Here is a 15,220-nt window from a genome sequence, read left to right on the forward strand (position 1 = left end):
AGTTTTCTGCTACAGCTTCCTCTAGTCTGTGTCTCGGCTTTCGTTTCATCGTCCTACTTCGCGAATTACATCAGCAAGCTGATCGGTACACGCCATAGCCTGGCTAGAACCAGTGTTCTGCGCTGCTGGTGTGCAGCTGTATTACTCACGTGTCATGACGTTTAGGAGCCACGCGGCACGCAGTATAATGCAACCTTTTCGTTACCTGCTTACAGTTTGGTGAATTTCGTAAGCGTACAAATTAACCCCTCCCTGCACTGCCCCCCCCCCCTCCCAAAAAAAAAGCTGTCGATCATGAGCCAATCCCCAAGGTTGCAGGTTGTATTGAGAAATGAACAACATACTTTGTTCTACTTCTTGAAGGGTTCTGTGATAGTACGATAGTCACACAGTAGCAAGGGACAACAATGTTCTATATGATCGTTTTTTAACTAGCCTTCAATAGTCTATACGAACTAGGATGACGGACTGTCATGCTGAGCTTTCCCGCTCAAAGAAAAGCCGATTTCAAGACGAGATTGCCCTAGTGCGCAGTGTCTATTAACATTCAAGCGATTTTCTTGACTGTTTTAAGTGTTTAAGTGATTAAACCGCTGCCTGTAAATGTCAGACATTTAATGTGATTTATTGTGGTATTATGACTTTTGCTGCAGCTAGAGTTTTGTTGTACTACGTTTGCTCTATTGTTTGCCGCGTTTGATATGCGCTTATACTTCGCCTGCTTCTCACTGGGGTTGCTCGAGTTACAATATCTTCAAAGTAGCGAAAAAGTTCTGTGATAGCCCTGTCGGTACAGCATCGCGCTGCCACTGCTTTGGCCCGGGTTCGAATCAAACCTGATGACATACGTGTGTATTGGATGTTATAAAATTAGTCTTCTCTATGAAAAACCAGGCCATGACGTTGTGGATGGCTCCTCTATTTTTACGAAAACCGTGTGTAGTGGTTTGTATCGGTATCATCAGCACTTGTGCACCAGCAAAAAAAAAAAACAATTCTGCGTGTAACACCACCAAAAGGTACTTCGTGTTCGGCTGCAGTGAAAGGGGCGATAAGAAACTAAAGAAAATTTAAGTAGAAGGTTTGAGATCTTCAGTTTTTTTCGTTAAAGTTAAATCTCAGAGTTCGTTTTGCAAATTTGCTCACCTAAAAGTCCAGGCGAGCCCAGCGGGGAGGACAGCAGTTGCGTACTGTCTGCATTCTTTCTCGAGGCTGTTCTCGCGCTGTAGTTGTGTGCAGTGGAGTAAATCGCCCCATTCATCTCGCCATCTCACCCGCTTCACGGACCATATTCGACGCATACCTTCCATGCATATTTTAAACTTCTTTTTTCATTCATCCCTTGTTCTTTGTTTTCTTTGATTGGTGGTGTGGAAGCTCGAACAGCCTTCAAGTTACGCCCCTCAAATAAATGGTGTGCAGTGACTGTTTGCAAAATATATACCTTCTCGGCTGCGTAAACGGCTAGCAAGCCGGGCCTGACGTACACGTCTAATATGCTATGCTTCAGTGACGAAGAGCGTCTGATATCGTCCACAGGCGTCCGCTCTTCAGTGTTGCGTCGTATCTAAATTGACTGTCTGCGTTGCACGAACGACCTCGCGTTGCGCGGAACGTTCAGGGTCAACGCCGTGGAAAGGGAGCGCCAGGGATACTCTTTCCTATCCTTCTTACACCCAAGCTGTAGGCGAAGCCGAGCGAACGCCAAGGCTCGCGGCCACTTGGAAGAGCGGACCTTCATAGCAAAGACGCGCCCGTCTCTCTCTCGGCAGTGCTCAAGATGCCTTACGTTTTGTACAACCTGTACGGCAGCCCACCATGCGGCGTGGTTCGAATGCTCGCAAAACACTTGGGGATCGAGCTGGAGCTCAAGACTGTTGACACCTTCAAGAAGGAGCACTTGACACCAGAGTACCTGAAGGTAAGAGTTGATTTTGAAAATATGGGTGTGGTTTTCTTTGTCCGCTCGGCCGGTAACGATGGTTTTGAAAATATGGGTGTGGTTTTTTCTCTTCGCTCGGCCGCTCGCACTTGTGCGGATTTTCCACTATATTTAGCGAATCCGCCGGATGTTCATTTCTTATGCTGTATATAACACAATGGCATAACAGGAACGGGAAGTTAGAATATGTCCCTTTCGTCTGTATTCGAAACCTTGGGTTACAATATCAGCCGAAAGGCCGGTGTGTTGGCGTGTTTGCATGCAATGTTGTGCTTTTGTGCAGGTTGGTGCATTTCAAACGAAAGGGCAGTCTCGTCATTACGACGGATATGACATGTGCTTAGTTTTTCTTGTTTTTTAAATAACGTAGCTGCTCAAAAGGCTACCCACGGCCCCTGTAATTATTTATTAATTCTTATTGTTTTATGTGTACAGTCTTATTTGTGAGTAAATGTACAATTAACGATAACTTTGTCAGAAATGCTTGCACACCTATGGCCACACATTATTTCATGGTCTACCGTGAAAAAAAATTCATTCGCAGCAGGTTAGCGTCAACGGATCTCCCACAAATATGTAACATTGAACCATGCCGCGGCTCTATTTTATACCTTTTTCACATCACAGACATTAAATCTTTACTCCCTATCGTCCTGCATGGATGTCCAAATTTAAGCCTACCCTGAGGTGTATATAACGAGAGAAAAAGCTTTGAGCGCTTTTATGAAATCTCTTATTTTGTCGTTGTTTGGAAAGTCATTTTACCTCGGAGCCCTGTTTATCTAAATCCAGCTTTCATTTATTGTTATTCCAGGAAACTGCTCATGTAACCCAATATGTTTTTAGTATTCTGCGAGACTAGCGAGAGAATGCAAATGATTTGTATTTGTATACAAATACAAATCATTTGTCCTCACAAGATTACAGTCTTGTTTCCTAGCGAAGAAATATTTGAGTTTTTTTATTTCTCAGTCAGGTAATTTGTAACTTATCTGTTGGTAACGTCATCACCACCGCGACAACTAAATAACCACCCTTTAAATATTGCCATTTGTGTGCTTGGTATTTTGTACTCTTCCTGGCCGTTACTGATTACGCCGAAGTTTATTAATTTATACAAAGAAGGCACGCCACCACTGGGTATATAACACATAGGCTTGGTGAAAACTAGGAGCTGCCACTCAAGATCCTAACCACAACCTGAAAAGTTAGAGCGTTCGCTGAATACCCGGTACACGTCTTTTCGGAATTACCAGTTCACTCAGGCAAGAGCAGCACCTAGGTGGCCCTGTCGTAAATGACCATTGACTCCATCAATAAGGATCTCTACAACTCAGTGAAGTAATTTCTCTGCCTTTTGTTTCGGCTTGGAAATATGCAACTGTTTGAAAGCGACAAACACGCGGCGGTTATAGGCCCACCATGACTGTAACCGATTTCTTGCGAGCCACAAACTAACAAAATTGAACTACTTTCACCCAACTTCATCGCCAAAATACTACGGCGGCAATAATCGCGCAACCATAATGGCTGCGATAGTTATGTCGCAGCACGTTTTAATGACACGGTCATCACAACAACTGAAAAGCACAGGTGGCTGTCGGGCTCAGAGGCAATGTGCACATGTGCACTCAGCAACAAAATGGCTCGTTAACATTTTTTTAAAACCTAGGAACCATTAGGACAAAGGTTAATTTCTTCGAGCAGCCCTCTTGTTTTTTGCCTAGCATCACCTAGATGATAGAAGGGGAGCATGCTTGTTCTGAAAAGCACTCAGTGCACGAGCGCGCATTTGACACGCTGTTATCTTGCCTATCACGTAAAGGTATTAATGTGGGGAACAAATGCAGTTGATGTAAATGTGGTAGTCTTTCTTGGGTTATCTAAATGCGAAAATTGTGGTAGTTCTGTAACCCCTCTCAGCCACACGCGAGACCGACTGACAACAACGCAGCTTTGCCGATATGCCAACTGGCAGCAGGAGAGGTTGAAGGTAGGAAGCGTTGAGTCATCGGAAGCTTAGCACCGAGAGAAAGAGCGAGGGGGAGAGCGAAAGACTGAGAGCGAGCTGTAATTCAGCGAAATCAAAACTATCTCCGTCTTCCTCGCGCAACACAGGTCCTATTGTACGACCTCTGCGCTCCGCGCCAGAGACGCACAGGACACGGATCCTCTGGGATTGAGCTTGAGAGTGTGGCTTCCCATGGCTTACCATTTTTGTTGAATGTTGGGCAGGCCGATAGCGTGCGATCAAATGATGACTGCGTTTACCTAGAGCACAGAAGTTTGGAGAAAAGGGGTGCACTAGGTTTAGTGAGCTTCAGTTACGAAAAATGTTTCGGGGATCGGACATCTAACATCTGCCTCGTTGTTGAAAGATTTGTGAGGAGGTTGTTAGGAAGGTGGAGGGATTAGGCAGGGAGCTGGAGGATCAACTTGCGGGATAATGGTGTCGCTCAGAAGAGGCTTTGGTCATTATTATGATCCTAACTAGCATTTTGAGGCAGCAAACCTAATTTTGCAGTACCACTGCTTGCCGTGCGTCAGGATGAGTTTGAAATTCTGTCTACTGAGTGGTCGTCTTCCAGCCGCATAAAACACCGTAGCAGCCGGTTTACTACGCTCTAGCACGTATTAACTTATTGCAGTACTAAGCCGACAAGGCACAACCTAAATAAAAACTAAAAACAAGCGCCATTTACAATTGCATTTACCGCAAACATCTAACCTCCTAAAAAGACCTTTATGCGGACATTTTCATGACCGTGGTGGTCGGAGCAACGGCAGTACAGAAACAGCGAGATGCAAGAACGAAAAGTTCTTTCGTGCACGTACAGAAAGTACACACCTGCAGTAAAGATAGATAGTCTGAGCAATCACCATAAATTATGAATTACTTGTGTTGGCGCTGCCATTTGAAGACTAGAAAGCGCAACATTTCAAATCTGCATTTGTGGGGAAGATCAATATTGCTTTCGCACCAAGTATAGGCGAAGTAAACGCGTTTGAAATATTCAAGACTTCTAGAGGAATCGTACACCTATTGTGTACCGCTTCGTGGAGCATGCTTTAAAGAAATCATGAAATATTACAAAGCGCGACAAATGCTGCTCCGCACGTTAAATCACTATCGCAATCGCTCCCCAAGAGCACACACTGATTGTTGCCTGCTTTTCATTTCAGATAAATCCCTTTCACAAGATACCAACGTTCTCAGACGACGGTTTCATTATCTATGAAAGGTAAGTCGTACGTCGACTGCGCACCATGCGTAGCAACATCGGACCAGCACATGCACAGTTTTGAAGTTAGGCACCCTTGAAGATGGTGTCACTTTTGCGGCAATCGCAAATGACACTTCACAGACACGGCTGCGAGTTGATTAAGATTTCTTGGAATGAATACTACCAGTTACCTATCCTGAAAAGTTTGTTAAGCAGCGCAGAAGTGGCGCAATACTGCTTTTAAACTTTGAGCAACATTTTACATGGTGCGGATAGCAACGAAGAAACATGATCGCGCTGGTCCCACAATCTGTGTCGTGCAGTTCCGTGTGTCTTTTTGTTGCGCCTCGCACTGCGATATTTAAACACACAGAACTCAAAAATGTCGGCTTGAAACTCGGAAATCGGTGTACATTTTTCCTAGAAAAAGAAGATGCGGATCGTCTGAATAGGCGGGAGGGCTTAGGCTGGCTTTTGCCCAGGCTCTGAAAGTCACGGCTGAAAATTGGGCCACCCACTTGTGCGCACTCTTTATAAGGCATATTTGCGGGTAAATTAAAGCTCCATCTTTCTTAGTGAGACCAATGACGTCCTGTCAATAAAGTAATGCGTTTTCCCATGTATCGGTTGGGAGACCTAAAAGCTTTCATATATGTACACGCGGCGTGTGCGTACCGCGGGGCTTCTACTCTGTCAGAACAGTCACTTAAAAGTCGCGAAAAGGCAGCGGTTCTGTGTAAGAAAATACAGGCATAGATCATGAAAACGAACTCAAATAGTATAGCTTGATCTGATAAACCACGTATCGTTACACATTTAGACCCAGATGCGTTTACTTAGTGCTAGCAAAATCTTCGCATGGGCTCGTTCTTCGTTTATGATTTGCGTTTCTGAATGGACGATTGATTGGAAGCACTATAAGCAAAGGTTGAAGACAGTTTTAGCGAAGGTTTTGACGCACTTTAGACGCATTTTTGCTGGGAGAAATGTTTCACGCTTCTTTTAACTTTCCTTAGGAAGGTATGGTAACCAGGTATAGTCTTTTTCATTTTCAACCGTCGCCTACACTTTGTAGCTCGGCCATCTGCTACTACCTCTTGAGGAAACATGCGCCCGAGTCCGAGCTCTACCCCAACTGCAACAAGACCAGGGCACGCATCGACCAGGCGCTTGCTACTGTCACAAGCACCATCCAACCAAACTACTTCGCATTCATGGTAAGTGGGCGCATTTTCCTATCGTATTCGCGGGATTTAATGGTGACAATGTTGCTTAGAGCCGGAACGCGATATATAGGCCACTGTTCCGGCGTTTGTAATCGAAGAAGGTTGTGGCACAAGCTTGCTGCAGCCGAGCGCAGAGGGGAGTAAAACTGCAGATGGTTTAAAGCAGGGGACTACACGGACGTGCGCTGTTGCTGCGTTTGCCATAGCACAGAAGCTTTCTGCCATCGAAATTTCCGTTGGAGGAGCCGTTTCTTGGAATGTGGTGGCGTTTTCATTCCATATGCTTCCAAAAAAGCAAGTAAAGATACGCAAGGCGCTTCGGATAATCGGCTTTGCGCATGGTTCTGTATTATGACTTCACTCCGCCTTTGTAATCCCGTTTGGAACTTTATTAGTGCGTTGGCAGCATCACTCAGTGTTTCTCTTCATTTTTATTGCTTTATAGAGCGTACTGTAATAAAGGTACACCAGTGCAGTTCTGCAAAATGCCCGATCAATTTGTGCCATTGCACTGTTTAGTCGTTATGTAGAGAAGCACTCATTTTTCTAGCGGGTCGATCTCAAGTGGAACCCAACATGTTTATCCGGATAAGCAACACTGAACTGTAAGTCTTTGACCACAATATATGCAAAACTAATTCCAGGAAGTCACGTTTATGCTTTTGAAGGATTGCCGTTTATGGTGAATACACAGAGTGCTTACATTAGGCGACAATAAAAAGAAAGAGTAACTTTTATTTTACGGCTGTTTTTACATGAGATAAAGCTCAAACGCGAGCGAAAGTTCTTCCCCATAGGTTACGTTCCTCTATGTGCGTCTAGTTTCTGCTGGTCTGTGAGCACATTCTTTTGTCGGCTCATTTCGGACGCTTTAATTTGCGCATAGAAAGCCCTCTCATAATTCAGAAACCTTTCCTGAGTTTCCCTCTGATACGAGTGTCGAGGATCAGACATGAGGATCAGAGTGACGAGCACCTGGTGAGGATCAGATAACAGCAGACCTCTTGAAGGATGGCGGAGAAATTGTACTTGAAAAACTGGCAAACCTGTATACGCAATGCCTAATCACCGCAATAGTACCGGAATCTTGGAAGAACGCGAACATCATCCTAATTAATAAGAAAGGCGACATGAAGAACTTGACAAATTACAGGCCGATCAGCTTACTGTCAGTTGTCTACAAGGTACTTACCAAGGTAATCGCTAACAGAATTTTTGCAACCTTAGATTTCAGTCAACCTAAAGAACCAGCAGGGTTCCGTAAAGGTTATTCAACAATGGACCATATTGGCACGATCAATCAGGTGATAGAGAAGTGGGCTGAGTATACTGAACCCCTATATATAGCCTTCATAGATTATGAGAAAGCATTTGACTCGGTCGAAACCCTAGCAGTCATTCAGGCATTACGGAACCAGGGGGTAGATGAGCATTATGTAAGAATACTAGAGGATATCTACAATGGATCCACAGCTACCATCATCATACATAAGGAGAGCAGTAAAATACCTATAAGGAAGGGTGTCGTACAAGAAGATAGAATCTCTCCAATGTTATTTACAGCATGTTTACAAGAAGTATTCAGAACGTCGGATTGGGAACAGGTGGGAGTAAGGGTTAATGGAGAATACCTCAGTAACCTCAGATTTGCTGATGACATTGCCTTGCTAAGTAACTCGGGGGACGAATTGCAAAGCATGCTTTCCGCACAGGACGAACAGAATAGAACCGTGGGCCTGAAAATAATATGCAAAAAACTTAAGTAATGATCAATAACCTCGGGACAGCACAGCGGTTTGAGATAGGCGGCGAGGCAGTGGAAGTGGTAAGCGAATATATCTACTTAGGCCAAGTTGTGACCCCAGATCCCAACCATGAGGCAGAGATAATTAGAAGGATCAGAATGGGGTGGGGTGCATATGGCAGGCATTCTCTGATAGTGAATAGCAGCCTACCATTGTCGCTGAAGAAGAAAGTGTATGACAGCTGCATCTTACCGGTACCTACCTACGGGGCAGAAACTTGGAGGCTCACTACGAGGGTTCAACTTAAATTGAGAACGACTCAGCGGGCAATGCAGCGTAAAATGATAGGTGTAACATTAACGGACAAGAAGAGAGCGGAGTGGGTCAGGGAACAAACACGTGTTAAGGACATATTAGTAGAGATTAAGAAGAAGAAATGGACGTGGGCAGGACATGTAATGCGAAGGCAAGATAACCGCTGGTAATTAAGGGTAACAGAGTGGATCCCTAGACAAGGCAGGCTTTGCAGGGGGCGGCATAAAGTTAGATGGGCAGATGAGATTAAGAAGTTTGCGGGGATAAACTGGTCACAGTTGGCACAGGACCGAGGTAATTGGAGAATAATGGGAGAGGCCTTTGCCCTGCAGTGGGCGTAGATAGGCTGATGATGATAATGATGGTGACGAGTGTCTATTTCACATTTACATGAGGTCATGCTCGGCTATCGTGTTTTGCTACAGACGGCGTTGCTTAAGTGTTCTTAACGTTCTTGACGGTTGTGCAAGCTGACCGCCGCACTTAAGTTGCCAATAATTTGTTTCTAGTTAATACTTAGGAGAGTTCTCAAAATAAGGACCATTGTTAGCAGTCCCGGTGGAGGGGTGTATTCTGTGCACGCCGAGCTGCTCCGGTAACTTCTTCTGTTTAGCGACGCCTTTATTACGGCAGTCAAAGATCCAGCTGGAAACGGGCTACAGTTTCTGTATGACCCAACAACGTTACGAAAATAACCATCTGCACTTTCATAGCATTCGCAAAAGGACAAATGCTCATGTTAATCACTGCAAAATACAGAATGACATTCTCTTACTCGCAGATGAAACGTTTCTACGATTTGAAGAAGCCCACACCCGAGGACCTGGACTTCTTGGATGAGAAAGTGATCAAGGGTTTTGAGCACGTTATCGGAGACGGCAAATTTGTCCTTGGAGACAAGCTGTCACTCGCTGACCTGAGCGTCGCTGCCCATCTCACCTTGATCCTCGAGGTATGGTATAGGCGATGAGAATTGCCGTGTACTGGTACTATTGCATGCGGCGCAACAGGTACATTTTCTGGGTGGCAGTCAGACCAGCAAAGAGCTTGGCTTTTAAGTTCAGAGCACTTTAGGGGCTCGCTTTGTAGTCGTAGCTTACTCGCTGGACCCCAGTAGAGCCACACGGCGTTCCGTCGTATTGGCTGTCGTCGCGGCGTAACCTAGGTGCTTCGAAAGCCAAGCGGTTTATATAGTCATAAGCGTTCGAAACTCGTAAACCGTTGGGAGTTGTCATACATCTCCCCATTGTTTAGCGAAAGAAAACTAAAGGTACATTTGAGGCACAACATACGTAATTAACCGGCAGCACCCGCGTTCATTTAGTTAGGAACGCTCGTTGGGTTCGTGTTTACTATAGTTAGCGAAAAAAGTGGCAGTGCAACACTGCAAGCAGCGGGAGGAAAAGCAAGCACAAAAAGAACAGAACTTCTGCTTGCGCAGTGTCAGGCGGGGGGGCGCGAGCACTGCAAAGCGGGAAATTTGAATTGCATTGGTTGGTAGCAGTGAGCGGATAACAGAGCTGCACCCCACTATGGCGAAACACTGCTCTGCCCTTCCTACAGCTTTCATATTGAGTGGAACGGTATATGTTTTTGCCATAGGTAGCTGGGGCGCTTGTATATTGCTGAAAGAGAGTTATGTACTCACTTTTCTTTAAGTTTGGCGCGGGGTCCTTCGCTGTAAAGTAACTAAACCTCGACTTTTTTAAATATTCGTCCGCGCAATAGCCAAACGTTGATTAGTACGCTCCAGGATGATTTAGTACAGCGCAGAGAAGATATATGTTGTATGATAATTACTTTGAGAGCATGCTAACGTGACTTTGGTTCCGGTGGTTGCGATAGTTTTACAGATTAGGTAAAAAACAAACACCGCACTTTCGTTGAGATTTCGGCGCATGGAAATGTAACTAGGCACGACTGACCTCATTTCTGAGGTTTAGGTTCGGCTCTTGCGACGCAAATATTTTGTTGGAATTCGCGATAAATGGGCAGAGGAGATAGAAAAGTGCAGGTTTGGTAAACTTGGAGTCCAAACTCTGCAAACAATAAATCGCCCATAATTTCTCCGAACACCTGTGAAATTGCCCTTCCCATTATAATTGCAAATGAAGGCGTGTATTAGGGGACTCTACATTGGCTTTCAGTTTTGAGATGTTTTCTTGTTACTACCTTGTTGGCCAAACAATCTTGTCTTTTCGCATGCTTGAAAACGAATGTTTATTGAGCAACTCACAAGAACCACCAACAAATTTACCCACGATGCCGTGCCAGTGTAAGCGCAACCCGATGTCCTTTGGGGTAAAAGAGCACTAAATTTGAGCCTACAGTGCCACCGGACTCATTCCGGAATTTTCGTGGCCACTAGCCATCCGCTACCAACCGCGCTCATTCGAGCCTCCGGAGAAACCCGTCATCCCCGCAACTGACGCTGGCGGCAAGATGTAATTAAACTAAAAACATAGTTGCTAACAATAACGCTGGGCTCTCAAAAATCAACGGAAAGCCCACACTACCTGCACAAACCAAGCGAAACATTCCTTATTTCTAAACCTGACCGCCGAAAAGTAGCGTTTAATTATACACTTGTCGTTTCGTTTACAAATGTCTCACGGGGTGGTTTGTGTCGTAAGCGGTCTGGGGCAATGCATGAATTCCGCCACATTACTTATCAAAAAAAAAAGGGAATTGCCAAAAAAGTATTTCTAGGCTATCAAAAACCATCAGAAAGCCTATTCTACGAACATAAAGAAACTAAGCTTTTAACAAGTAAAATGAATTGACCAACAGGATCTAATTCAACGAATTGGCAAAGTTTTTTTTACAAATTTCTCGCGGCATATAGTCGCCACAAGCTCCCTTTGGAAAACGATACATGACGCATCGTGGACAGGCACCGGCGAAAGGTCACGTCGTAAACCCTGAGAACCACCACGAAGCTACAGCCAACACTGTGAAAAATGGAACTGCCGCCTTCTCCCATAAACTGACCTATATCATTTTGCCGCATGATTTCACGCTATCGGAAGCGACGCAAGCGCTGATGCTATTTGTCTTTCCAGTGACAGGGCGTATAAAAACGTTGCGGTTAGTCTCGCTCCATCAGCCCGCATTCAATGCTTGAGGACCATGAATGCTGAATGCAGCCGACGCGTTGGGAAGTGCTCCATGGACGATGTAATAATGCCATCGCGTCTTCCATATTAAGTTCGAGACGTAGATTTGACCTATAATAAAATAACAGGAACGAAAAATTGATAAGGCCTTTATGCCATGTGAGTAAAAATCTGTCGGCGGCCAGCCGCAAGGTACAGTATCGAAGAGCCTCACAAAGCGCTGCGCCTGATGACCAGTGAAGAGAATAAGTGTGCTTGGTGGCACAAGGACCACTAAATCTAGTCTTTATTGAGGCGAGTTGTCGATAACCTGCTTCTTTAAATACATCATGCCGCGCCCCGGGTCTTAGATTTGCAGCTTTTCAGTACGGAGTTGCAAATTTTTCTCGTGTGGTAACCAATAAGAAAAATAAACGCAGTGAACCAGGGAACTCAAACACAATCGTGAACTAAATATAGCTCAGAAAGCCCTAATATCTTCTCACAAAAATCACATAAGAAGACGTATATTTACCGAGTATGTATTTCCTTCTCGCTTCGATTAGCTCGGCTGACGGCCTTCTATTACGTCTCTAACCTTCCGATCTGTCGTCTCACCTCGCCCCGATGGCTAAGCAACCACGAAGAACCAAAGTGGTGGCTTGTAGAATACAGAATATGAATAGAGGCTTCTTTTAGTTCGAAAGCCATACTAAATTACAAACGTCGCTGCTGTCTACGTCTCTATCAGTCCTTTTCTCAGCTAGCTGGTACGTCTTCGTGGGAACACCGAAATAATATTCTTAGAGTAACAGCTTTGATAGTCTTGCTATCTCGATATAAATCTGCTTAAGTTGCAACCGGAAAACAGCTTCACAGCAAAGCCTTAATGTATAGTAGTGCAGCCAACTTCAGTAGGCTCATTGTAGCTTGATGGACCGATTGTTCACTGCATTTTCTTTGCAACAGTTTTGTGACAGTTGTAATCGCAGCACAAAGGCTGCAATATGTGTGTGTATGAAGGGGGGTGCGTTGTGCTGATGATTTATTTTAGAGCTGCTACTTTGACAGGATCGAATTAATTTTATCTTGTTTACAGGTGGTAGCTATCCTCTCCTACATTATTCTTCATGCTCTCCGTTCATCACCATTTCAACCGTTCTATTCTCAACGCTACACCCGTATAGTTATTTTCTGGGAATTACATTCAAACCTGAGGTCTTCGGGAATGCGAATACCTCCGCCATATATACTTGAATCACAATCATATTCTAACGGAATGTGCTCAGATATTTTCGTTGTCCATCTTCAGAACACACATACCCGCCGTTTGGCATATACTTCCCAACAAATCTCTTTGTTCTCAGGCACCGTGTTCTTGCCTCGAGAACCAAAGCACGTCCCTTGTAATTACAGAGGGGTCTTTCAGCCCGATACCAAATTTCACTGCCTGCACATTTAAAACAACGTTTCGATTGAATTTTTTTGAATTTATTACTTTAGGTACGCCTTGCGTTTTTGTTGTATTTTTTTCTTATTCCCCAGGGTTTGCTAGTTATTTTATCCTTACCCTTCTAGTCGCTCTCGAGAGGTGCCTAAACATTTTAGCTTTCCATTTATGTAGATCCCCTCCGAATAACGTCTTGTGAAAACACATTCTACTGTGAGCTTCATTGAAAGGATACTTCGCTCATAACTCTCGGCACTGATTTGTTCTTTTACTGTGCGAACCCAAAGCCAAACAAAAATGTGAGGCGCGGAACCATCACGTCAGTATCCATGGTTCATTCCCCTATGTCGAACATTTTACGAAGCGTCGCCGTAAAGTATCTCAATAGAAATTTCAAGAATTTGGCTCAAATTTGGCGTTCAAGAGGAGCCTGAGAAGCGTATTATCTCTCTTAGGTATCACGTGGTTTGTACTTCGCTTTCAGTATGCACCGAATCTTTAAACACAAGCAGGGCGCAAGCTTTAAAGCAGAATGCGTTAGTGCACTGACCCCACTCTGAGCAAAACCAATCATTTTATGTAGTGCTTAGTCGATGAGCATACCCTCGAAATTCAATCAACCGTCGTGGAACGCTCGTATTTCGATTGAAAATTGTTGATTAGCGTTTGTTTTCACCATTCATGAGCGTTTGTCTTCAGCGCATATTATTCATTCTTTACCTCAAATTCGCGACAGAGTCTTCCTCAGAGAAGGGGTAAACTTTGGAACACTCACCAATTTATTGCGTAGGTTAAATCATATATTAAACATAGTTACCGCTTCTAAATGTTTCGTGGCTTCAGTGTCGTAAAGGTTTTCATCATCATCATCACCAGCCTATCTACGCCCACTGCAGGGCAAAGGCCTCTCCCATTAGTCTTCAATTACCCGTGTCCTGTGCTAACCGCGACCAATTTATTCCCGCAAACTTCTTGATCTCATCTCCCCATCTAACTTCCTGCCGCCCCCTGCAACGCTTGCCTTCTCTAGGGATCCACTCTTTTACCCTTAATGACCAAAGTTTTCATACAAAAATTAAATTGGTAGTATGTTCTGTTCTCCTGTAGTTTGTTTAACTAGATTTGTGTTTCAACAAGTTTGGAACCAGTGCAGAAGAATTGACAGTACGTGTTGAGCCAGCTTGTTGAAAAAGTTTACACTGACATTTCATTAGCTACCGTAAGAACTAATTTGTGAAGCAACACATCCCGCACAGCGTAGGGAAAGGCACAAGGGTTTCTATCATAAATGAAAGAAAAGCTTTGGGGCGGCCTTATTGGCCCCCAGCGGAGTGGTAGAAGTGTGGCGGAAATAACACGATTTTTTCGTGGCCATCAAAGGCCACTGCAACCGCGTCCTAATAACGGCGCCGAAGTCCGGCCCACCGATGCACGACGGCACTGCGCGACCCAGACGGTAGCGAATGGTCGCAGGCCGAGGCAAAGCAGACGGCAGGGGCGCAAGTGAAGGGGGAGGAGATACAAGCAAAAAAAGGGCGGTGTCCGAAAATACCCTTTCCAGCGTCATTGCAGGTTACTTCAGGGCCTGTGCTAAGTTTTTCTTTCTATCATGGTTTCCACAAAAGCAATTCGCTTCACTTCCTGTTCATAATTTTGATGTCCTTTCTTCCGTCAGGCCCCTTACCTGGATGCCGGCAAATACCCAAAACTGAAGTCTTACTACGAACGAGTGAAGGCCGAACTTCCATACTTCGACGAGATCAACGAACCAGGCATAAAAGCTCTGGGCAAGCGCGTTGCCGAAATGAAGTAGCGAGATGGAGTGACAGCCCTCATTTCTGTGAAGCTACTTCGGGCAAGAATAAACACCCAAGAAATACACGAATGTCGGCAATTGCTGTGCAAACATATCTACTTCTTTGTTAAAGAGCTGACGCCACGAAATTTTGGGGGCCCCGAAAAAAAGATCTCTTTCAACAAAAATATCAGGTCTTGAACTTTGCAGAGCGTTGCATTGTGTAATCGATGTGATTTTGATTTTTGGGGAAAAACGCAGGCAGGAGTTGTTTTGGCGGGTGAAATTGAGCTTCATTATGTCGATGACGGCAAAGCCATTTGAAAGCAAACCAACGGTAAACACGTGTTTCCGGGTGGCATTAGCGGATGAAAGTTCTTGTTAATCAGAAGGGACGGAACAATCAGAAGCGGAGAAAAATCTGGTTG

At 44.6% G+C, this 15,220-nt stretch overlaps 1 protein-coding gene across 1 annotated transcript; it reads left to right on the plus strand.

The window, feature by feature from the left end:
• The first annotated feature begins 1,686 nt into the window (after window positions 1-1,686).
• Window positions 1,687-14,882, plus strand: LOC144146881 (glutathione S-transferase 1-like). The gene is made up of 5 exons (XM_077678842.1): window positions 1,687-1,921; window positions 5,126-5,184; window positions 6,242-6,383; window positions 9,234-9,404; window positions 14,673-14,882. Exons 1-5 carry the CDS (start codon window positions 1,781-1,783, stop codon window positions 14,808-14,810), a joined length of 651 nt encoding a protein of 216 aa, XP_077534968.1. The 5' UTR covers window positions 1,687-1,780; the 3' UTR covers window positions 14,811-14,882.
• Window positions 14,883-15,220: the final 338 nt, after the last annotated feature.

The sequence above is a fragment of the Haemaphysalis longicornis genome, unplaced genomic scaffold (genome assembly GCF_048455015.1).
Source record: "Haemaphysalis longicornis isolate Haplotype H1 unplaced genomic scaffold, Haemaphysalis longicornis Haplotype H1 scaffold_7, whole genome shotgun sequence".
Taxonomy (NCBI): Eukaryota; Metazoa; Arthropoda; class Arachnida; order Ixodida; family Ixodidae; genus Haemaphysalis; species Haemaphysalis longicornis.

Coding starts and splice junctions, on each gene's coding strand:
- LOC144146881 (XM_077678842.1), top strand. CDS start 1,781: ATGCCTTACGTTTTGTACAACCTGTACGGCAGCCCACCATGCGGCGTG. Junction 1,922..5,125: donor TGACACCAGAGTACCTGAAG/GTAAGAGTTGAT, acceptor TTTTCATTTCAG/ATAAATCCCTTTCACAAGAT. Junction 9,405..14,672: donor ATCTCACCTTGATCCTCGAG/GTATGGTATAGG, acceptor TTCTTCCGTCAG/GCCCCTTACCTGGATGCCGG.